Genomic DNA, 25,776 nt, shown 5'->3' with positions numbered 1-25,776 from the left:
CATATGAAATGTCAAGAAAAGGTCATTTCTATGGTGACAACAATCAGATTAGTGATTGCCTAGGACAGGAGGGGGAACAGGCCCAGCTGCACTTGGGCACAGGGTGTTTTATGGCACCACGGAAATGTTCTAAAATGGGATTGTGGTCATCACAGCACAGCCTTACACATTTACTGAAAATTATTGAGTTGTACCCTTCAAATGGGAGAACTTTATGGTATGTAAATTATATCTCAATAAAGCCATTAAAGAAATGAAGGAAATGGACTGAATAATCTTGGATGTTCTTTTTCCCTTCAAAAGTCTGTGCTTTTGCATTCAACTGCGCACACATTTTAATACAAAAATGCTACAATAAACCTTTAGCATTACTGTACAAGATGGGCTAAGAAACAAGTGTAAGCTTTGTAATCCCCAACAGAACCTAGCATTGCAATAGCATCCACCCCATTAAAGGTCAGTCAGAACGATGGAGCTGAAATTTACAATGGCATGTCTCAGTTAGCCAACCTTTCTTCCAAGGCTCTGGGAATTCCTGTTTTCATTCACTATTTGCCTAGTCACAGTAGCCCTCGGAGGAGGCAAGGAAATGGGGAGAGGTACACATTTGCCGTTTAATTTAGTCAGTGTACGTGTATGTGCTTCTTTGCTTGGCCTCTGACTAGCTGTGTGACCTACTGCCCCCTCTGTCTGTCTTTCATATACTTACTCACTTATTCATCAGCTATTTATTGGGTAGAGTGTAGCAGGTGCAAAGTTGAATGTAGCATGGCGTCTGGCACCAGGAGCTCAGAACTGAGATGGGGAAGACAGATATTAACTATTTACTACAATCCAAAGAGATGAGGGCAAAAAAAGGAACTCGGCCAGGGAAGGATTCTGAGAAGAGGAGTGCTTACAGGACAGTGTGAGGATAGAATGAGAAATTCGTTTAGGAGGTGCTGTGTATAGAGTAAAGTGCTCTATAAAAGTTGTCTGGAGCCGACACAATCGCTGCATGCATTATTATCAAATCAGACAACAGAGATTTGCCTTGTTTTCCATTTGGACCCTTCTCTTGTGATTGAATTGCACTTGATAAATTTAACAAAAGTGGATTTTCAGTAGTGCTTAGAAGAAGAAATATATATTGTGTAAAGGAAGCACAAAATTTCAAACGAAGAATTCAAATTAAGTTTTACTTATTTTCAGATGAAAGCTAAAGAAATCTTACAAGGAGAAACCAGACAACCATCTGATGATGGCTAGAGCTTCTGATCCTCCTTTTCGATATTTAAAATAAGTTTAACTTGCTTTAATTGAGCTTGGGTTGAGACACATCTCATATATTTTCTTTCCATTATGAGTCCTCTCTCATTCACAATATCACATGTCAGCAACTTGTGTGGCTCTAATTTTAATATACTCGTATATCCAGAATCTGACTGCTTCCATCATCTTCACAGCTACCACCCTGGCCAAGCCCCTGTTATCTCTTAATTAGATATTGCAATAGCCTCCCAACTGGTCTCCCTGCTTCCACTCTTGCCGCCAACAGTCTATTCTCAAAGCAGTGGCTAGAGTGACCCTTTAGAAACATGACTCAGGTCCTGATACTCCTGTGCTCAAAGCCCCTGTATGGCTCCACCTTACTTAGTGTAAAAGGCAACATCTTTCCAATGTCTTCAAGGCCCTTTCTGATGCACTATCCGATCTCACCTCTTCTGCAGGTACAGTGGCCTGGTTGTTGTTTCCTAAGCACACTCCTATCTCAACGCCTGTGCATTTGCTACCCTCTATGCCTGAGGTGCTGTTCCTCAGATATACACCACTCTGGGAAGGCCTGCTTCTTCACCTCTGCCAGTGAAGTCTTACCTGACCAGTGCATTTAGAATAGCAACTCCAATCCCAACGTAGCCTATTACACTTCCGTGATGAGGTTTTCTCCATATCATTTATCACTGTCATGCAGTGTGTGTGTGTGTGAGTGAGTCTGTGTGTGTGTGTGTGTGTGTGTGTGTGCACTTAAAGGATTGAGTCATTTTAAAAGAGGACTATAAGCACTGTAAATGTCAACCTTCCTTGGGGAAAAAGCAACCAGATAGATGGACAAATATGGGGCTAGTTAGTGGATATTTGGATAGATGACCTTGAGTTGGTGACCTTTTCTAAAGCAACACTGAACTGGAAAACAAGCTTGAGGTTTTAGTTCTGGATCGCACTCACTAGCTCTCTGACACGCTGTGCAAGTCACTTTACCCCTAGAACTTGCATCTAAAAATGGGATAATTTAGGCCAGTGCAATAAGACACAACACAGAAGAAAGATACATTTTAGAAAGGAAAGCAATTTATCATCATTTGTAGATAATATGACTGTGACCTAATATATTGAAGAGAATCAACTGAAAGACTTTTAAAATTAATAAAAGAATTCAGTAAAGTGGTTTGATAGAAGATAGAGATAAATAAACTGTACACCATGAGAAACAAGCTGGAAGAGGTAATGGGAAAATACTGTTAGAATAGAGTCCTTTAAAAATAGCGAAGGATAATACAAATAAGAAGTGTATGGGACTGACATGGGAAGAAAACACCCTCAACTGAGAGATAGAAAAGACTCTCTCCTGTTTGTAGCACAGAGCTTGGCAGAGCAGGGGTTAAATAATTGCTCTGAGCTGAAGATGGATACATATAAGTGCTGATGTCCTGGCTGAAAGCATCACATACTGTAAAGATGTCAATTCTTACCAAATTGATGTGTTTTCTTTGGGAAAAAGCAAATTGTACAAAATATGAGGGCAGCTAGGTGACATTTGGGAACCCTAAAGATGTGGATGACCTTAATTCAGAAATTCCAATAAATTTCGTTTTTCAGTTTTGTTTAAAGTAGAAAATACAATCAAGAACTTCTTTTTTTAAAAAACAAAGGAATGAATTTTAAAAACCTATCCTGGCTATTAAAGCTTATCATGAAATTAAAATAATTAAACCACGGATACTGCAGTATGATTAAAAGAAAATGGGATAGATGTGTGTGTGTGTGTGTGTGTGTGTGTGCGCGCGTGTGTGTGCGTGTATGTGTGTGTGTGCGTGTATGTGTGTGTGTGAATATTACATACAAATAGAAGTAACACAAATCAATGGAAAATATAAAATTTTATCAATAAATAGTATTGGAAAAATTCCAAAATTATGAGAAAAAAAGATAAATTTAAGACCTCACCACATATGATAAAACCACATTATAGTCTAATGGTTTAAAAATTTAATTTATTTATTGAAAAATTTCAGGTACCCAATCAAATGCAATGTGTGATCCCTGATTGTCCTTTAAGGGACAATTAATTGGGACAAGTACGGAAATTTGAATATGAGCTATATATTAGATACTGGTATTATACCAATTTTACATTTCTTGAGTGTGATGATTATACTGTGACTACAAGTATGTAGGAGACTGGCCTTTTTCTTAGGAGATGCAAACTAGAGGTTTTGAAGTGTCATGATTACTACAACAAACCTAGCAACCATTTGAGAGAGAAGAAAAAAGAGAAAGTAAATATGACAAAAGTGTTTATAACTGGTGAATCTGGGAGGGACTATCTGTGAATGTTTATTGTGCCATTCTTGCAACATCCTGTAGGTTTGAAATAAATAAATTAAAAAAAAAGCAATCTCGAGTGGAAAACATCTTTTTAAGCTTTAACAACAGAGCGACTCACCAAAGATAAAAGAAAAACGATGTGTGTCTATGTATAAATTTGAAATGTCTGAATCCAAGAATAAAAAATAAAACAATAAATTAGAAGAGTTACTCCCAGAAAATGACAGCTAAGGAAACAATATTTTAATGGGATCCTGTTGTAGGCATCCTGTTTAGCAGGGAGGATAAAAATGACAAGGAGCAAACACAAAAATCAATACAGCCTCTGTATCAGTAAAGGCATACATTCTACTCTCTCTATATAATGAGAGAGAACTAGCAATTATTAAACCAAAATGCTAAAGAAATAAAAACGATCAACTGGGGAGAATAAGAACCTTCCTAAGTAACTCTCACAGCAGATAGGAAATCAAAACCACCATTTCATTCTCTTTATAAACTGTTTTGCTGAGAACAATGATGTTTAATGCTTATGGGAGAGGACCAAACCTATTTTCAGAATATGAGAAGCCTTTGTTATTAAACAAAAAAGAATGACAATAAATTAATTAAGCATTCCATAAAAAGAAAATTAGAATAAACAATACTGGAGCCAGATGGCTTTTCCAATGAGTTCTTTCAATCTTTCAACAATTGATAATTCCTGTGCTAGATAAACAATTACATAGGACAGAAAAAGAGGAAAAGTAGCTGAAACTGTTGAGAATTATTCCTCTAACATACTATTAAATTGGTTCCCCATAAGCAGGTCATTTACCTCAGGTATACAAGATAGATTTAGTAATACAAAATCTGGGAAAATAACACATAAATAAGTCCAAGTAGGAAACAATATGATCGTACAAACAGATGCCAAAAAGGCATTTGATAACATTTAACACCCATTTCTATTTTTAAGAGTCGCAAAGATAAATGGAAGAACAGAGATATTTTTCCTTCTCATGTTTTAAAGTATCTATTTCAAAGGGACAACTAATGTCACACATAGGAGAAATTCACTGGAGAGCTAGTCTTTGAGGTTGGGAGTAGCACCAAATGGTCAACTGTCAACATTATTTGGCAACAAACATTTTCCAGAGAGCACTACCTAATATAACAAAACATAAAACCAAAATAAGAGTTATTGCAGCTGGAAAGCAGGACACAAAATTATCATTATTCACAGATGATGTGATTATTAGACTAGTAAACCAAGATAATAAAATTTAATTAAAGAAACTCACAGGAGGTTTAAGCAAATCAAATGTGTAAAACACACACACACACACACACACACACAGTTTTCCTAAATACTAATAAAATCAAGTTAGCAAACATAATGGGGAAAAGATAGCACAAGATACCACAAGCTTGATATTAGCTAGAAACAATTTTAATGAGGTAGCTATGGTTGTCAGCCACTTGAAGAAATCGGCATAGTGTTCCTGAGAAATAGTAAAGGCCTGAATGAATACATGGATAGGCTTGCCCTTTTTTGGTGTGGAAAAGCTCATGTTAATATAACCATTTGAGATTAAATAAGTTTTAATACAATTTAAATCAATTCCATGGGGGATTATGTAAGGATCACAATAAAGTGATTTTAAAATTCACAGGGGAACACAAGTGGGTGAAAAGAGCTAAGAACAACTGGCACACAAGCGTCGTTAGGAGGAGTAGATATTAACATGTTTTGTAAAGCTATAATTAAACTGGGTGGTGCAGACACAGTGAACAGTAGAGACAGACCTGATGGCAAACCAAGGATATAGTGGGATACATACAAACACATACACACAAACACACCCGTAGGAAGCATCACTAGTCAGCAGGATGACAAGGACTATTCAATACATGGTAGGGAGGAAATCTGCTAACTATGTGGAGAAATAAAAGAATGAGTACATCATTAAAAGGACGATAGCTATTATGATATATGGCAAAAGTGGAATACAAGATTATAAGGGAGGGTCACATGTATGTTAAAATTAATTTTTTAATTTATTGAAGAAAACGGAAAAAAGTACCCACCCCAAATGTTAATATTTTATGACGGACTTATACATGTCTTTTCCCTTTTTTATATTTTAAACTTTCTATATAAGCATATATTGTCTTTGTGATGAATCTAAATTACACTTTATGTAAAATAAAATGATAAAATAAAGTTTTACTTATATTAACGACCTCAACTTTGTGATGAGGATCAAAGATTATTAAGAGTGTGGAAATACTTAAAAAATGATTATTTAATGTTCTATGTTACAACTAGCTGTAAGATCATGTTTTTAACTGATGGATGGATTTCTGCACATAGGTGACACGGCACTTGTCGCTTACTGAGTAATGTTGACTTTTGAATGTCTATCTCACCCCTCTGTAATTTCAGAAATGGGATTTTCCAAGTTCATGTTGAATGCTGTCATTTCAAAAAATCAAGAATACAATAGTAATGTATAGAGAGTTGAGTCAGTTTACAACGACCACTGACCAAGGGCTCTATTAGTTAACAGCTAATTTAAACAGTAACTTTAAAACAATGTAGAAGACTGAGGTAATAAAGAGTGTTCAGAGCCAACGGAGCCAGTCTACAAGAGCTAGGAGAGGCCGAATGCTGGAGGGTCTTGCTACTCAGTGGTCCATAAGCCAGCAGCACCCTCATCACCTAGGAATGTGTGGGAAATGCAGAATCTCAAGCCCCATCTGAATCAGAATCTGTATTTTAAAAGATCTCTGGTTAATTCATTTGCACATTAAATTTTGAAAAGCAATAAAGTGAAATAGAACACTTTAACCAATTGAAAATCTTCCTGGTTTTGTTGTTGTTGTTTTTCAATAAACATTCTAAAGCATTTGAATGTCCCTCAGTGGAGAGCCAGGCTGTTTCCCTCACCTCAGGCTTCCCAATATTGTCTTCTTGCTCAGAAGTCCTGGGAAGCAACCCCTTTGCCCTCCTGCCAAGTTCTCAGTTGAAATGTCATTGTTGTTTTCTAAAGTCATCTTATGTTGTGAGAGGAGCAAAGGAAAAAAAAAAAAGTTGAACAAGGCTAGCTTCAACCAGAATTCAGGCTCCAAATTTTGCGATTAAAACTCATAGTGATGCTTTTACAGAGGAAGATGCTACAGCAGCTGTTTTTAAAAGAGTAATCAATAGGGTGCGTTGGATGTCTCTAGATGCAACAAAGACATTTGCTTAAGGAAAGGAAAGTGTCCGGTGAAAATGCTCTGAGTGCTTCTTTGTAAGACCATCTGAATTCAATTAGCCTCAAAAAGCCCTTCAACCACTCTAAAAAGGTAAATGGAATGATTATTAATTAACCATAAATTAATCATAATTAACTGGCATATTAGTGCCAGAGAGGACAAGTAAATGCTATAGAAGAATTATAGCACCAATCAAAACATTTCCTCTTATGGGAAAATGTAAACAAAGATGAGGTTACTTGCAATGAGCTGTAGATGCTAGGTCTCCACCTGACAACAGGATCACCCCTGAATTCCGGAGCCCCACTATGACTCTCTGGCTGTGGGGCTGGAAATAAGGTGTTTGAACAAGCTCACCAAGATATTCTTATTTACACCACATTTCAGAGCTCCTCTTGTGGAAGCCTTGCCCTGCATTAGTGGTGTGAGTCAGACCCTTGGATCATCATCTAATCTAGCAATTCTTTTTTTTTAAAATTTATTGGGGTGACAATTGTTAGTAAAATTACATAGATTTCAGGTGTACAATTCTGTATTATATCATCTATGAATCCCATTGTGTGTTCACCACCCAGAGTCAGTTCTCCTTCCATCACCATATATTTGATCCCCCCCTTACCCTCATCTCCCACCCCCCACCCCCCTTACCCTCTGGTAACCACTAAACTATTGTCTGTGTCTATCAGTTTTTGTTTCTCATTTGTTTGTCTTGTTCTTTTGTTGTTTTGGTTTATATACCACATATCAGTGAAATCATATGATTCTTAGTTTTTTCTGTCTGACTTATTTCGCTTATAATCCAGCAATTCTTAAAGTGTGGTCTATGAACCCCGGGGGGTCCCCCAAACCCTTTCATTGATTCTGCAACATCAAAACGATTTCAACAGTATTCTAAGACTGTATTTGCCCTTTTTCACTGTGTTGATATCTGCACTGAGTGCAAACACAGTGCAATAGTGGGTAAAACTTCTGGTGCCTTAGCATGAACCAAGGTTGTGGTACCCAACTATACTTACTGTATTCTTCACCACCATATACCAAGTCACAAAGAAAACCCCCAAAATGCTAGTTTTACTTCAGAATGTCCTTGATGAGGCAGTAAGAAGTGTTCATTTCAACCCTTGAGCCCATGTCTTTTTAATACCCATGTGACACAAAGGGAAGGATGCATGAATCACGTGTCCTGTTATTGAAGTACTATGGTTTCTTAAGGAAAGACATTTCTATTTCTGTTTGAATTGTCTGCTAAACTAGTCGATGTTCTTAATGAAGCACCATTTTTTTGTTTTTAAAGAATGACTGACACATTGTGGTTATTCACATGAGATATTTGGTAAACATTTTCTCCAAAATAAATGGAGTTTATCTGTCACTTTAAGAAAAGAGTATTTGTTCATAATGGAGCTTTCAAGTGACAATTAGAATTTGGAAAACTAACCTGTCACCACAAATTTGACAGGTTACCAATACTTAAAAACTTTACCGATGACATTGGTGGTGATCTTAGCAAATGTGATGGTTTGGTATTATATAATAAAACGTGTCAACATTTGGAAGATTTTTATAATTCAGTGAATTTTTTCAAATGACCAACACATAATGTTATAAAATCAAGGATAAAATATCCATTCAAAGTGCAACATAACTGATAGATATTAATGTAACAGAATATTTAAAAATCACTAATATGGTTTCATTGCAACTAAACTTTAGGAAACTACCACTCTCTGAGTTTTGGTGTAATATCAAAAAATGCATATCCACAATTACATTAAAAGGCTATTAAAATACTCCCTCTTTTTTCTAATTACGTATCTGTGTGAGGATGGATTTCCTTTACATATTTCAACCAAACGAATTCATGACAACAGATGAAATGCAGATACAGATACGAGAATCTAATTATATTCGATTAAGCCAAACATTAAAAATATTTGCAAAAATGTGAAACAATGCACCTCTTGCCCCTAATTTTGTTTTGGGAAACATAAATATGTTATTTATATTAATATGTAATGGGCTTAATATTATTTTAAATGAATTACAATATTTTCTAAATGCAGCTTTAATTTTTAATACTGTAAATATTGATAGACAAAACCCAGAGGAACAAAAGCTCTTTGGGACCTTCATATTTTTTAACAATGTAAGGGGTCTTGTGACCAAAAAGATTAAGAATATTTGATGTAATCACACATTTTAAAAATAAATAAATAAATAAATAAATAATAAATGGCAATCAAGATAACTCATAAGTCAGGGCTTCTCTTAACTCATGTCTTGGCACTACTGCCATTTTGGCTGGATGAGCTTTGTTGTGGGGCTATCCCATACCTTGTAGATATGAGATGCCAGCAGCAGCCCTCATTTCCAAGTTGTAACAACCAAAAATATTTCCAGGCATTATCTCGGGGGAACAATTTAACTCTGGTTGAGAACCACTGCCATTGGTAAATGGGAAAATGATGTTAAAAGACAACGCACAGAAAAGAAATGTCAATAGTATAAAAACACATAGAAAAAAATCTGCCTTTCCAGTAAGCCAAGAAATGCAAATCAAAATGGTAATATGCTCCCATGTAAAACCCATCAAATTATCAAAGTAAAGGTATATACGAATTGGCTGTCAGTGCTCGGCAAATACATTATAACATGCAATCTCAGTGATGTTGTCATGACACTGGTAGAATTATATAATCCCTCTAGCATTATAAATTGATTCATTAAACTGGGGAAATAATTTGGCAATGATTTTCAAGATCCATAAACATCTTTATGACCTAGGAGTAGAAAGTGCATAGATTCTAAAATCTGCATTAAATTTGAATTTTGGCTTTGAACCTTCTTAGCTGTGTGACCTCCCTTTAAATATTAAAGTGGTGTTTGAAAATCTGAAGACAATAATAATGTCTCCATAAATGATTATTGTGAGAACTGGCTTAGATAATAATGTAAGTGAATTTCTAGTTAAAAGTGGAAGATTTAATGCACTCCATTTATCTCCTGTCTCTCATGAGCTCCCACTAAAATGACAGTAAAAGATTAAAAAAAAAAAAAAAAAAGCACATAAATCCATAAGGAAAAAGAGAACAGGAAAAGGGCCATTAGTGGATGAGAGGTTTCAACAAAATTCTGGAAGGCTGAAAATGGTCAGAGGAGAGGAATCTGGTAGGGAATGACAAAGAAACCCAAACTGTAAAGACGTGACTACAAAGACTTGATTTGCCCAGTGGATCTCAAACAAGACACGGATCTGCGAGCAGTAAGGTATGGAGAGTGCAGAAGTTAAATGTAGGGCTGAAAATAGGGGTGTTGATCAAACGTCTGTAGGGGTGTTGATCAATAGGGGTGTTGATCAAAGTCATCAAACTCTTGAACATGGGCCGCTATGTGTCTATTCCCTACCCCTCAGGCAGGAGATAGGTTTCACCTCTGGAGAGTTTGCTTTCACCCCCCGCCCCCAAACACAGCACTTCTAGTCAATGTTTACAACACTTTACTTCTAAATATTAACTACCGAGGCTCACTGGTAAGGTGAGAAATGCTCCAACATGAAAGAGCTAATCCAAATGGGACAAAAATGACTCCAGAGGAAATAGAGATCATGCAAGAGTCAGCAAGCCTCTCTCTCCCCCCAAATCAAAATAATATCCTCAGAAAAGTTCGAGAGATGATTGCTTCTAGAAACAAGTGATGCTATGAGAAAAAAAAAATCGGAGAATAGCAAATAGCTTATAAAAGGAAAAATTGGGATTGCTGAAATTTTAAACAAATGCTATCTAAGGCTTGGTATTTTTCTAGAAAACAGGAGGAAAAGACCAAAAATAGAGAAAGAAAATGAAAAAGAAAAGTATTAAATGGTAAAACTGAAATGATAGAACTCTGTGGGAGCAAAAAACATAGGAGTAGTATGGTAAAAATACTGCCCGAATAAAATAGAATAATTGTACATTGTGTGACAAATTGAAAAAAAAAAAAAAAAAGACAACTGTACAAGATGTAAGGAGTAATCAGAGGCAGTATAACATAGTGGTTAAGAGTTCAGACTCTGGAGCCAGACTGCCACGTTCAAATCCCACATCAGCTACTACTTGATCTTGGGCAAGTGACTTAACATTTCAGTTTCCCCGTCTTAAAATAGGTATGACTTGTTCTTACCTGACAGAGTTTTGATGAGAATTAACTGAGTTAATATATATAAGACTTAAAGTAGTGTCCAGCACACAGTAAGCTTTGTGTTAATTATACAGTACTATGATAAAAATAGTATACCACTTGGCACTGAAGTGACCTGCTTTTCTAGAATGATACAATTAGCTATTGTGTATTTATTCAACTAAAAATATTGGTATAACTACATGGGGAAGCTGGCAGGGAGGACTGGATGATTTAAGACAGCCAAACCCTCATCTGTAATAGTAAGAAGTAAGTAGATAATGTCTGTAATCAATAACTTTAAAACAGCACGTTATGTAGTCACATTGCCAATTCCCAGAAGAATTAAAATACAGTTGCCTCTGGGGCACAGGCCTGGGGGGTTGAAAAAGGTGAAGCAGGGAATGTTTTGACTGATTTTCTAACTACGGGCACTGGTTACTTTGTGATCTTTTTTTAATTAAAGAATGAGAAAGGTTAATATATATGAATTGGCTGTCAGTGCTTGGCAAATAAAAGTAGGCACTCAATACATTTTAGTTCCATTTTATTCATTTCAGTAATTCCACTCCTGGGGATTTTTTTTCCTATTTAAAGATACAATACCCAAAGAAATCCATGAATAAATATGTTTATTACTGGATTGTTTATAACAACAAATAACTGGGTATGACCCAAATTTTCAACAATATGGTAATGGTTAAGAATTATGCAAAACACTTGATGGAATGTTATAAACCAAGAACATACGTGTAGTGTTTCAGATGGCTATGGATTGGCTATAACCTAACACACACACACACACACACACACACACACACACACTTCCTAATATGTTTAGACTTGGAAACAAAAACCTGAGAAAACCAAGGTGTCTGAACAGAGGAGGTGGAGATATAGTGTGTCTCAGGGCAACTTCCTCTGGCCTCCAGAATCCCTAATGCAGGCCTCACAGATGCGTGGGTCACTATGCAAGGGGAGTTGGTTTTTGAGGTATGACCTTTTAGAGTTAGACTACTTCCCATCACTATTGAGGAAGAATACGTACTAATGATCTATGCCATCAATAGCACTTACTGCAGATACTTAGGAGCCCCCCGCCCCGTTCTACAGTCAGCCTCAGTGTTAGCAAAGTCACGACTCACCTGAAAGTCCTCAGCTGTGGCTCAGCCTCCAATGCTTTCTACAATGCTTAGAAAACCCGTTTACCAGCAAAGATACTGATGAAAACTATATGACAACTACGAAAAAAAATGGACGCCAGATACATTTGAGTCTCTCTCCATCAGAACCTACAGACAAGGCCTACAGCTCTCGAAGATAATACAAGCAGGGCAAGCCAGGCTCTCTGGGTCTCTGGATGTGACTTTGGGTGTCCATGACCCACTTCTCAGAACCGTGCTTCTCAACCTCGACATACTTCGGAATCTCCTGGAGACCTTGTGAAAGCAGAGACTGCTGGGACTCTGCACCCTCGGAGTTCCTGAGACAGCAGGTCAGGGGGTAGGACCTGAGCATCTACATTTCTAATGAATTCCCAGATCGAACATTGAGAACCATTGTCTTACAGGCACAGAATTTACCAAAACCAATCGGGATAAAAGTTGAGACTTTGGAGAGGGAAGAGAAAAGCAGGTGAAAAAAGCTTTTTAAGGGTTTCTCATCTCTCCTTGTTCTTGACCCACTAGGTGGAACCCTGGGAGGGCATCTTTACCAGCTCCACCTCCTTCCCAAGCTCCCATTCAAGGTTGTCCCACTGAACCAAGCCTCCCTTGTCAACTTCCTGAACTGAAAGATGACGACCTTATCCCTTCTGCCTGCAGCCTATGTGCTGATGCAAGAGGCCACCTTTGTAGGTTCCAAGAAATTATGCATTCGCTATGGAGGAAATTAACACCTCAAAGCAAACTATAATTAGGAACTCTTCAATTCAGTTTATGCTTTTTCAATTAGGCACTCTATAATTTTAATCGTGGGAGCATTAACATGTTTCTGTAATTTATATACCTGTGGTATAATTAAGCCTTGGAAACACATTGCTCTAAACCTGATGGGAAAGCGACTGTTTCCCTGCATAGTTGCAGCAGTACAGGGCCCCAATGGAGAGATGGTGCCAGTTTCCAAGGAGCCATTTGTGAGTTGCAGAGGCCAGTGAGAGAACTCCTGGTTTTGGAACTGTGAAGGCTGCTGAAGACCCCGTGATGCCTTTGAACATCTGGCTCTTGTGTAGACATCTGCATCCCAAAGCTTCAACTCCTAGTGTGACTTTCAAAACATTCCCGCCGTTTAGAAACTGCTTTGGACAACTATTCTTGGAAACTAATTTCAATTAAGCCAGAACAGGGTGTCCTGGCGGGGGAGACGTTCTGAGAGCCGTGGGAAACAGATGGCTTTGAAGTAAAGAAACTGAACAATAGGCTGAAACTTAGCCTGGATTGGGACCAAACTCTTTTTTTTTTTAAACACTGATTCCTCTTCCCACTTACTCTAATTCTGCTCCTCTCTCATAATGTCTGCTCCACCTTTGAGCTACAAAGCAGGCCCTGAATCCTATGTGCAATTCCTCTTGGGATTCTGAGCAGTTCTGCAAATTCAAGGACTCCAGAGGCACACTGAAAGTTTCTGTGCTTATTCAGACTGAACCTCTGAACTTTCTGAAGGTTAAAATCCTTCATTTCCCACCCCACCCCCCTTCTTCCTGCTCTCCCCACAATAGTAAATTCAGATTTGCTGACTGCAATAACAGGCAAAAAGAACGTAATCAAAACTGGCCCGGGGGGACAATGCATACAGATTCCAACCCAGCTGAGTGACGTGCCCATCTTGCGGCACTCAGTATATTTTGTCTGCTCTTAGAAATACGGAACTTTTTATAGAGTGAAAGTTGGAAATGGAGTCGTTTCTCCCAGGCTGCTCTAGCCTTCCACGAAAGAATACAGATCTCTTCAGATCCTTACGCTCAGTCTCACCAAATATCCATCTTCTACCTAAGCCCCATATTTGCACAGATGTGATACACTCAGGTGTGCTATCAGCATGCAACAGTGTCTGAATTATTTCAGACACTAGTCATTGTCATCATCGTAAAGAAATAGGGGTGTGTTTTCAGCCCCCACAGGGATAGAGAAATAGACTGGTAGAGAGCCTAGTTCAGGTCTTACGAGCTAAAACGGATTATCCTCTTGCTGAAACATACACCAAAAGAGACACAAGAGTTCCAAAAGCTGTGAAAACAACAGGAGCAATTCTGCAGTTAAATGCAAAACAATTGTTCCCCATGTCTTGTGAACACGTACTTATTGGCACCATGGGAGAGATACTTGGTTCCCAGTACAGGCTCCTGCTCCGTACCCGAGGCCACCAACAGCCTAAGCCAGAAGGACTCAGGTTGTGGTTCAAGACCAGTAGGCTCATCACCATCTTTAAAAAGGCAGCTTCTCAGACCAGGTCCCCGGGGGAGGGACAGGAATCAATATATTTGCTGGCTGTCCAGGTGATTCTGATAGTCACTAAGGTTGGAAAACCCTGGGGTTAAACCATTTCCCAGACTTTGTCCCCAGCGAGGATGACGCAGTAAAATGTGGGAAGTCTGGTGCAGAAGGTGAGGGTCTCAGCAGTAGGGCAGCCCAGCCATAGGGCCTGCTCTGGCTTTTGGGTCTTACACTTAATACCTGGGTCTCGGCCCCCATTACATTTCTTATTTCTCAGGGCTGGACTGGCCTTTACCTGCGGCTTCAAATGCCTACATGGACAGCCTCTGTGACACCAAAGATCGGCCTTGACCGCTTTTTACCAGCCCTCTGAGGGTCGAGCGCAATGGCTGTAAAACAGAATCTTCTGTGATGGTGGGAATGGTGTCCAATACGGCAGCCACAAGCCACATGTGGCCACTGAGTACTTGAAATGTGCACAGTGCAACTAATGAACAGAAGTTTTAGTTTAATTCCATTCTAATTCATTTACATTTAAACAGCCCACGCAGCTCTGGCTACAGTACTGGACCGTGTGGATCTATAATCTTGCCCTTGAATCCTTCTTGTCTTACTAAGGCTGCTAGCCCTGGTCCTGGCCATGAATACTTACTTTATATATGTCTAATCTTTATAAACTGCTTAGTGAGCCTGCGACCAGGTGGAAATGCACTAAACTGCAAACCCCAAGCAGCTGTAGCCAGCCTAGAAAAGGACGTGTTGTATTCTGAAAAGGGGTTAAGGACCCATTTCTTCTGCCTAGTGGCAGAGACTCTAAACTTTAAATTGTTCTTTTCCTACTAAAAAGCCAGGGCTTTCAGGATCACCTCTCTCACCGCTGCCAAGAGGAGGCAACCCTCTGAGCAGCCGCAGGCAGCTGAAGCCAGCATTGTGCAAAACGCTTTTTGGATGAGAGCAAACCTTGCTGGATTCTCACATGGCACAGAGCCATGCACTAGCTCAGAAGAACATCAATAGAGGAAGCTATAGAAAGGCACTTGATGGAGGCCAACTTGAAAGCCTGACCTTTGGGTGGTTGCAGACACAGAGACTGAGAGCCATTGGTTATGAGCTGGGCAAGATCTGAGACAAAACAGTGATGCAAACTGTCCCAGGGCCCAGAACAGTGTGAGAAGTAAAAGTCAGCCGGAAAAAAGTTGGCGAAAAAGTGAGACCCAGGAGAAGGCAACTTGCAGAGTCACTGCTGCTGTTGCAAAGGATTTCACTAGTTCCCCAAGGTGAGAGGATTAGCATTATGAGAACTACATCTACGTATACGGCCCTTCCATCCATCATAGCCTGGCCTCTGTGTTCCTTGAAACAGGTGCCTTCAATGACCTTCCCCTTGAATCCATTACCACCCATCCCCCATCATTGCCAACACAGTCACTGACTGCCATACTATCCCACAGTGGGGTTTCATTACTGAAACCTTACCTTTGATCATCTTACTCTCTGAATACCACTGCTTGTCTTTCCAGCCTCTCCCTGCTTTGTACCCTCGACATAGTCTTCAACAGCATTGAGGTCACCTGGTCCTCAATATCTCTGTTATCGGGACATCTCCCTTCAGACCGGCTTTTAAAATCAAGCCTGGACTAAATGGTCCATGGTCAAGCACTTTGGTTGATAGCATTGTCTTCCTTTTCCCATGGTCCTGTGTCAACTTGTGTGTCTTTCTTCTTTTCTACTGTAAGAGCTGCTTAGAGAGCCCTGAGAGAAAATTAAACTGCAAAATGTTGACCATCTTTCTTTTGTAAAACCATTCCTTCTTCCTGTGTTACCTCTGCCTCAGCTTTCCTTCTATCTCTCTGGCCCTCTTCATCGGTGTGCTTCATTGGAGTTTCACAGAGCTCTGTCTTGTTCCGCATCTCTTCTTGTACACACGCTCCCTGGATAAGGTCATTCCCTCCGCCCATGCTTCAAACACCACCTGAATGTTCCTCCCAAATCTTCAACCCCTGCTCTGATGCCTCCCCAGCACTCCAGCCTTCTAGAATTTAAATATTCCCTGTGGTAGGAGGTGAACATGACGAGCACACACTCCTTTCCCTCGTGCCAGTAACAGTCTCCGTCTCCATCTCTCCAGATGGCAGACGGTCCAAAATAGAACAATCCTCCGTTCTTCATGTTCCAGCAACTGCTCCTGCTCCATTTAAAATGTTCTTCCCGAAACACCTGCTTTTCTTACTTGGTTTGAGCCTAAGGAATGTAATCCAGAATCTTTCAACACCGGAGCCAACATGTGGTCAGCTGGGTTGTTCGGGGGACTGATAAAAGGAGACGTGCAATGCAGTTAGGATCAGCTGAAGTGAATGCAACCCACCTAAATTATTTGGGTGTCACCTTTCTTCACTTTTGTTTTCCTGGATAATCTTTCTGATCACGGCTCTGTGATACACTCACCAGAGAGACCCCGTGTCCTGGAGCAGTTTCCCTGGTAGTATTTACATGTCCCTTTAATCACAGTTACATGTCTCCGTAGTCACCATATTTAGACGTGGGACAGCCCCATAGGGAATAGGTCTACAGTAGCTTTTGTCCCATTAGTCCTTACTTCTGATTGTTTCTCCGTCTAGCTGGCTCTTCTTCTTCTCCAACCTGCTGTGATGAAGTCCCAGCATGCTTTTAGGCTTGGCTACAACTGATACTATTGGCAGCGCTAAGTCTTGCAGTTTCTATGGAAGTGCCTCTTGCCACCCCCCCCCCCCACGCCAACATGGGACACATTACGCTCTTCATCTTCAGGCCCCAGCAAAAGTGTCCCAGAGAGGTGGGAAGTAAGCAAAACAAACAATGTTTAGAGACAGTACGTCCAAATGGAATTGTAGTTTCTCATCTCCCAACGTGGACAGGGACTCACGAACTCCTCAGGGTGCCCCACGTTAATACATCCTCTAAATTTTCATTTCCCCAACCCCCTTGGTGGTGTCTGAGAATTGGGTGGTAATCAGGCCAATTTTGCTCACTGCAGCTCCACGGACCAGCAAAACCTTCTGTGATTGTCTCCTGAGCTCCCACTCTGGGCTTCACAGTTATTAAAGGAATTCTGGAAGAAATTTGGCAATCCTTTCCTTTTCTTCCCAATAAAGTTTGTTCTTTCTTTAAAAGTTGTCTGGACCTCCACTTTGTACTAATCACTGTGTATTTCAGAATCTACAGCGTTAACCAACTGCCCCTGCCAAATGCAAAGGGATGGTGGGTTCTCATCAGGGAGTGAAGAGACCTTGCAATAACCTTGGAAGCCATTCACCACGTTACACTGTCTTCTAGTATTTAGTCTGTCATATTCTTTGCCCTACAAGCCGGAGCTGCACCCTTTATGCAGCAGGGCTCCAGTAATCTATGAAAGCAGTCCACACATCCTAACTGACCTCAGAGGAGGCCCCTCAGAGGTCTCCAGCACTTGCCTGGACCACACATCAGTTCCCACCCTGTCCTAGCCCAGCTGGTTCCTAGACCCCATCATCACAGCTATTCTGACCGGGGTCCCCTTCATTTCTCATGCAGACAACCATACCTGTCTCCCAACTGGTCTCTCTGAACCCCTCTGTCCTCTCCAATCTGTTCTCCACACCGATGCCAAAAAGACCCTTTTAAAAAAAATAGATCATATTGTTCGTTTGCTTAACCCCCCACCCCTTTTTTTTGACTCCTCATTGCTTTTAGTATAAAAATCTTTACTATGACAATAACAAAGCCTGTGTTATCTGGTCCTTTCACCCAGTGTCATCTTGTGCCACCCTCCCTTGCATGTTCTCCCCACTGCTGTTCTGCTGGCCTCCTTTCAGTTTCTCTGACTTCATCTTCTGATTTCCCTGTCTGGGTCGGATCCCCCTCTTATAGGAAAGAGTGAGACATAGAAGGAAGAAAAACAGATAAACTGTACATTGTTGAGCTGGCTCTCATTGTGGGAAACTGGCGTTCACTCCTAATGGGGATACATGAGGAACCATGTGGCATGTGCCTCCGAATGGTCCATCTGAAGGTCCAGAGGCAGGGCCCGGACGCTTCGATTCCCACTCCTCACTGGCTGAACATTGCGCCTGTGGCTCTATGTCCTTTGCGTTTCTGAGTTGTACCTGCCTGCTCAGACTAAACAAGATCCACGGGGCTGTGGAGAAAGCATTGAGACAAAGAAGCAGAAGAAAGGATGGGCGCGGGTGCTGGAGGCAGGACGCCGCCCTGTACGTGGAACTGTCCAGCACAGCTACAGCTGAAATCAGACGTGGGATACTGAGCTGCCACGGGTCAGACGCAGAACCGGTTACAACTATTAACAGTCTGCCATGAGTGTCCATGGCACCATTTGTACAGAGCTATCTCTGGCATTAGGATGTCAGCTGCGCGTGGGTCTGTTTTGTTCATTTCTGGATTTCCAGTGCGCAGCACAAGGTCTCGCATACGATTGTTTGCTCAAATTCAAATTAGATATTTACTGACTCAGTTTATAAGATAAACAAATGAATGAGTGAACAGATAAGGCTGACTCATCTCTGAGGATCTGGTCTCGCCTCTCCTGCTTGGTTTGACTCCATGTACCCACTCTGGTCCCCAGTGTTTAGGAGGTATCAGTTCAGGGAGCTCATGAGGGTCCCCATGCCCCTTCCCAAGGGCGCTTTGGATCTGCTTTGCTTTGATCTCACACCATAAAGCAGCATCTCCTCAAAATCAAGGGCACTAGTCTTAGCCCCTTCAGTAGTTGAGATATACTCGCCCTGTCTGCTTGATTTGGTGTTTGGGAAAGGTGCTCCAACCAGAGATCCCTTTTGAAGGTAATATGGTTCTGAGGATTTTGTGACTTCCTTGAAGATAACCACATGTTCCCTGACCTGTCACTCGCTTGCCAGCACCTTGCATGCAGATCTTCTATATGAGGGGAGACCCAGCAACCAGACATCTGCCTACGGCGGGGCTCAGACAATCATCCATCCCACGGCTACTCCTGCAGCGGCCACTCCTGTGCCAAGAGCTTGGCCAACCCAAGGAGCAAGTTAAACAACTACCCTTTTCACTTTACACATGTTAGCTTATTTGATCTTCCAAACAGTCTGTGACTTGGGAATTCCTATGTTACCAACAAGCAGCTTGAGGATCAGAGAAAATAAGGTAATTTAATTAAATTGAGTTCATGCAGTGAGTCAACTGCATAAGGTTGGAGCTGATTCCAGAAGCCTCTGCTGTTCCCTTGTACTGAACTGGGAAGTCAGCTGTGGCAGGAAGGGCCTAAGAGATGGTAGGTCTGAGGTGGGAGCCAACTCTGGGACCCAGTCCCTGTCCCCAAGGAGGCCAGAGGCAGGTAGGGGCAGGAAAATACAAGTCCCTGACGGAGGAGGGGCCAGAGCAGAGTGCAGGATGGGAAACTGTCCTGGCTGCGGCAGATGTGACCTGGATATTGGAGAGCTGGAGAACGTCCTGCTCTGCAGAGAGAATGGCCTACACAGAGTCCTGATGACCCAGAAAAGGACAAGAAATTGGTCATCTGCCTCTCAATGTTCCCCACACCCTTTGGACAAAGTCCAAACCCAGCATGAAGACCTTCCTTTCGTGGCCCCTGTCTGCGTCTTCGCCTCTCTCATCTCTCTACCACAGCCCACTGTGGTCCCCTGGACAGCTATGCCCCTTCCCTGCCTTGGCTCCTGCCTATGCTGCTTCCTCCTGGGTCACACTCTTCCCTTCATCACAAAGCAACGCCCCCGCCCCCCACCATCCGGCAGGTCTCAGGTCAGACAACACTGCATCCAGGAGGCTCTGCCGCACCTGAGCCCACCAGGCTAACGATGAAGCCTACGCACTGAATTCTCATAGGATCCTCTGACCAAACACACAGGCTCATCAGCATTTGTTCTTTTTCTGAGTGTCTTTTGAACAGACCTGCACTGTCTAAAATGGTGGCCACTAGCCTTATGTGGCCCTTTACATTTAAATTAAAAAATCAATTCCTCAGTCACACAAGTCAGATTTTAAGTGCTCCATAGCCACACGTAGTTCATGGTGACTATATTTGACAGCACAGGTATAGGACATTTTCATCGTGGCAGGAAGTTCTATTGGGCAGGCTCTTATAGACGAGGGCGGGCGTGCTATGTGCATCTCTACCTCCCAGCACCTGGCATCTACCAGGTGTGCAAAACAGATTAACTTACTTTTTTTTTTTTTTTAAGTACCTGCTCAATGCCAGACACTATCCCCAGGAAAGGGGATCCATTAGTGTCAAGCCTCCTGATTTCTCGGAGCTCACAGGCTAGTGAGGAGAATGCAAGAAACGAAACCAGAGAAAAACGCACAACAATTGGATAACACAATTCCTAATAAAAGCTCAGGAGGAACGATGAAGACACACAGGACACTTGAGTGAAACCTGGTAAGGGGGCAGAGTGAAACGAAATAAAACCGGCAGCAGGTCAGGGCCAGATTCTGATGGGCCTTAAATTCCATGCCAAGCAGCTTGAACTTAAATGCGGTAGGAAGCCAGTGACCCATTTAAGAATTTTAAGCAGGAAAGTTAACTTGATCCAATTTGTGCTTCCGAAGGACCATTACAGCAGGCCGGTGGGGGGTAGACTGAAGGAAGAGAAACGTATGACAGGCAAAGCAGCAAACTGCCATGGCGGGTTAGGCGAGCAGGGTGGCGCACGGCAGAGGGAAGAAGCAGGTAATTCCAAAGCCGAGTCATGCTGAGTGGACAGGAAGGAGAGCGTAGGGACAGAGAAGGACATCTCCAAGGAAGCCTGCTGGGAATCCAGAGGAGGGTCTGCCAGGGACCCCGGGGCTCTGCCCCCAGCCTCACTTCAGGGACTGCATTAGGCCTGATCAATTCATGGCCAAGTTACTTTCTGATGAAGGTTACCACAGATACATCAGCGTGACAGGCGGGGCGTGGGGGAAGAAGGCTTGGCATGTTCAAGTTAGAGCTGAATATTAGATTCTAGTCACTATTTGATTGATCTTTTAAGCAATTCTCGGATTCTGTCACTTAAAAACCAATAAATCTTTGAAGGCCTGGGGAAAGCAATGCAAAAGCAATAAATCTCCATTGTGGAGTATTAGAAAAATAGGCCAAGCTGCCGACGTGGTTTGGCTGGAGAGATGAGGGTGCGGGAGTCCCACAAGCAATCCTCCCTGTCTCCCCTCTTCACCTCCCCGCAAGCTCCATTCTGCCAGACAGAGTCAGACCCATGGGGCTTCAAATGGGCAGCAAGTGGCAGAGCCGGGGCTAGAGTTTGGCTGAGCAAGGGACACAGCATGGCTGGCAGAAGAGGAACAGCCTACCTGGGCAGGGCCTGGAGGCTGAGGCTCTGCTGTGAGCCTGTTTGAGGACAGACAAACTCTCCACTCAGAGAGAGACAGGCTGTGTTCTCAAGTTCCAGGCTAGGCTCACACAACCCAGAGTTCAAGGACCCCCGAGAAGTCGTCTTGCCTACCTCTCACTGCCTGGTGGATAGAGGCTCACTCCACAGTATCCTCACCGAGGTCTTCCAGCCATCCCCTGACATCCCAGGCATGGGGAACTCAGAACCTCCCGGGGAAGCAATGAACTCAGAGGCAGGAAGCCAGGGCTCTACGCCTAACGAGTTCCATGACCTCGGGCCAATCATGTAACATCTTAGACTTCAGCTTCCTCCGCTGAAATGGAGATGGTATTTCCCACCCAGCTTACTCACAGGGTAAATGACCATCAGATGAGACAATGGAATGAAAGGCACTATCACCTATAACATATGATTCCAGACCTCCTTGACCCAAGCGTCTAGTGCGCTCTTTGTGTTCTGGGGTCCTAGTGTGCCTTTGTTGTTTCCTCAATGCTCCCGCTCCCTCCAACCTGCAGGAGGCCACATGGTCTGCCACCTGTGCTTGTCTCTCCAGCCAGTCTACTCCTCTCTCCGTCAATACGGCTCCTGTCCCAGCTGGCTTCATACTGTCTTGTTTTGCCAGTTTCATCACCTTGTTTGCTTACTTGCTTAATGCCCCGTCTCCCTGCCCTATTCACAGGCACACTTAGTGGATGATAAAACTCAAGAGGACAGGTATGTGTCCATCTTGTTTCCCGCTATATCCTGCTTAGCTCAGTTCCTGAGACACAGCATGTGCTCAGTAAATATTTGTTGAATGACCTATTGGGTCAACTGCCTCCCACATGGGCATCCTAATGCCCCAAGTTCAAGGTGAAAAAGGGTCAAGGGAACTGAAACCTATTGTGATATTGCCACTGCAGTCATTGCAGGTTGTCCTGAAAGTCTTGGTAGGTGGCCTTGGTTAGTCTCTTCTCCTTCTTGGCAAATATCCAACCAACAGTCTGAAAATACCTGCAGAAACCAAGTGTGTACCCACCCTCAGTGATCCAGAGCTTTGGGAAGAAAAGCAGCCAGACATTTTGAGACACCAAGCATGGCCCCTTTGAGCAGTGACATTTATTTAAATTTTTCCCATGGAAATGTCACCAAAATATATCATGCACAACTTTCTGCTAGGGAGGTGGTGTGGCATAGCAGAATGAATGTTGGCTTAGGGTCAGCTGAACGGGGTCCAAATTCTGCCTGCCCTACTTTCTTGCCTCGTGGCCTGGGTCAACTCACTCAGTGTCTGTTTATCTCAGTTTCTGTATCTGCAAAATGGGGAGACTGCTATTGCAATGTTGTGAAGCTACAGATAGTTTTTGTATAGTGACAGGCACAGAACAGGTCCTTGCTCATTAAATGGAAGCTAGCAGGCTCTTTTAATTTGAAGACGTGGAACCTAATGCTACATTTCTGGGGGTGAGTCAGGAACAATGCATAAATAACCACGTCTGCGAGGGGCTACATGGGCTATAACATGTAGCCCGCTTATTTCTTGAGTCCCTGTGTCAGTTTTGTGGTGGTCCTGTTTTATGCTGGCCATTTGTCACTGCTGCTGGGGCATGTCCATTCCCATCTCCTAATGTGCAGTAGTCTGAGGATGCATGAGCTTATTAAACAGATGTGCAAACTAAGACGATGTGTGCTGGAAAGACGTTAGGGGATCTTAAGGAAAAAGAAAAGTACTTCCCTCCCCACCATGGAATCAGGGCTTGAAAAGTTCTGGACATTTGAATAGGAAGGAAGCAAGATGATCAGGTCGCTTTGCTGACAGTTCTGTACGTTTTCAGTAATGAAAGCGGAGACCTGGGTCTACTGTCTTAAGCTTGGGTACGGTCTGGCCTATGATCCTGGGTCAGCTGCTCACTTGTCATGTTAACATTGGGTACACTGTTTCTCTTTCCTGGGCCATCCTTTGCCATCTGGAAAGTTTCCTAAGATTTTGAAACATGACTCATGCAGTTGTATGGAAGAGGTTAAGTGCTTCGAAAGGGAGGAAGGCATCGGTGGCCAAAAAAAACACGTGATTTGGCACCTGGAGGACCTGCATTCAAATCCAGCTTTTCTCCTTATTGTCTGTGACCTATTGGGAATTTCTGAGCCTCAGTTTCTTCATCTGACGTTAAGATGATAATATCTCAGTATATAGAGAGGATTAAGGGACAGTGTTGCATGAGAGTAACAGGAAGTAGCTCAATAACTATTTATTTCATGGAAGAGCCACTATCTGCTTTGGCTCAGCAGTTAGGACAGTCCTGGAACAATCCATGCGCAGAAGAAGGTAAAAGTTCTTAGTTCACGTGCCCCACAAATACTACACACACCTGTTGCAAGATTCAGCCGACTTAGGATAGAACATTGATCAAAGTCCTTAGAATTGAGGGGAACTTTCAAATTGCTGGCAGTTGACTCTATCTGCTCCGTTGTCTCTAATTTCTGGGTAGAGTTGGATCCAGGTTGGAAAACAGGTAACCGGACCATGTCAATAGCCTTCTTGACTGGTGTCCCAGCCCCCAGTATAATAAAAGTGCCACTGCATGGTGCTATCCGGTGGCTCCTCATGGACCCTCACATAAACCTGAGCATCTCAAACAGGGGCCCATTCTCACCCCACCACCGCTGCCTTAATCGTTATGCTAAAGCAAACGTAACCACTCCTGACTGCTCCCAGGAGAGCAGGCTGCTTCTCTCCTCCCTGCCTTCTCTCATGTGGGACCCTCTTACCGCTCTGGCGAAAGCTTACACAACATTAAAGATATAGCTCACCTCTGCTATATAAAGATATAGTGTCACCTCTGCTGGGAATTCTCTCCTCCGAGCTCTCATAACGACCTATGCCTAGCTCCACAAGTACGTGCTGTACTGTCATTATGTTTTCGGTTTCTGTCTCCCCAACTAGAGTTTGACTTTGTTTAGAACATGAGTTAAACAGTTCCCACGTACAGAGTGAGTGCTCAATAAATATTTGATATCCAAGAAATAAATATTCAATCAATCATTTTTAACCCCTGTGCGCTTCCCCATTCTGGGCACATAAGGTACTCAGTGCTTGCTGGACTGAACTGAGCTCATGTGAGAGTGGTTCCACCCAACACTCGGCTTGATTTCTAAGGAACTGGGGTCCCTTGATCTCTGAGCAAAGCCAGCAGTCAACATGAGAGTTGCCGCCCTGGTGCAAAGTGTGGCTTGTTTAAAAGAGATACCCTCCTTCTGACAGCCATGCGCCCGTGGATTTGCAGTGGGAGAGCTTAGCTGCTGAGATGCTTTCCCTGCTGGGGCTATCGGCATGCTCCTGACCTCCAGCAGACTCATGGGAAAATCAGTGGTCTGGCTCTGACTGCAAGTCCTTCTGTGGGGCTCTCGCACACTAAGGCCCTCCCAATGAGGCCTTGCCCCATTCATAATCTCTGAGCAGGTTGTCTTTAGAATTCAGTGAGTCTGTCCATCTGTCAGACATGGGAAGGTGATCTGGCCAGGAGACTCCAGGCCTTCAACTCACTAAATAAATTTACTGTCGATGTGTTCCAGAAAGTTCTCTCCCAGCTCTCCGCATCAGCATGTTCCCTCTGAACCAGTCCTAATACCCCATTGTGGGGAGAGCGGACCCCTCGAAACTGGGCTTGGACTGCTGACCCTCTTCTTTCAGGAAGCCTTCCTCCTGGCCAGTCCTGCCCACGGGCGTTGATGGTGACATGACTCAATGGGAGGTGTGCGTGGTACGGAAAAAGAAAACTGCAAATGGCAGGGGAAGAACCCTCCTCACCTGACAGGGGCTCCCCGGGACTGAGCAGGCTTCAGCATCACCGTGATGGTCGTGTCCGTTTCGTTCAGTGGGGTGTCGGTGTCATATTCAGGCATCGACGGAGCTGGGTAGAGAACAGAGAGAGGGTGGAGCTTAGCACAGGCCCCAAACCCCACTCACCACGTCCCCTGGATGCCTTCCTTGAGGACACTCAGGATGACTGGAGGGACGACATTTGGCAAAG

The 25,776-nt window shown here is 42.6% G+C and overlaps 1 protein-coding gene across 18 annotated transcripts in view; it reads right to left on the bottom strand.

Annotated features, from left to right (window-relative positions):
* The window catches only part of PTPRT (protein tyrosine phosphatase receptor type T), a 1,016,018-nt gene that overhangs the window by 214,991 nt on the left and 775,251 nt on the right, over positions 1–25,776 (bottom strand). For all 18 annotated transcript variants that reach the window (XM_074318312.1, XM_074318303.1, XM_074318302.1 and 15 more), the window contains exon 11: positions 25,554–25,656. In XM_074318312.1, the coding sequence (XP_074174413.1) occupies positions 25,554–25,656 (103 nt within the window). The remainder of the gene's footprint in view (positions 1–25,553; positions 25,657–25,776) is intronic.

Source organism: Rhinolophus sinicus, linkage group LG13 (genome assembly GCF_036562045.2).
Source record: "Rhinolophus sinicus isolate RSC01 linkage group LG13, ASM3656204v1, whole genome shotgun sequence".
Taxonomy (NCBI): Eukaryota; Metazoa; Chordata; class Mammalia; order Chiroptera; family Rhinolophidae; genus Rhinolophus; species Rhinolophus sinicus.
The sequence above is the reverse complement of the archived record's forward strand: the minus strand, read 5'-3'. Positions and strand labels throughout refer to the sequence as shown.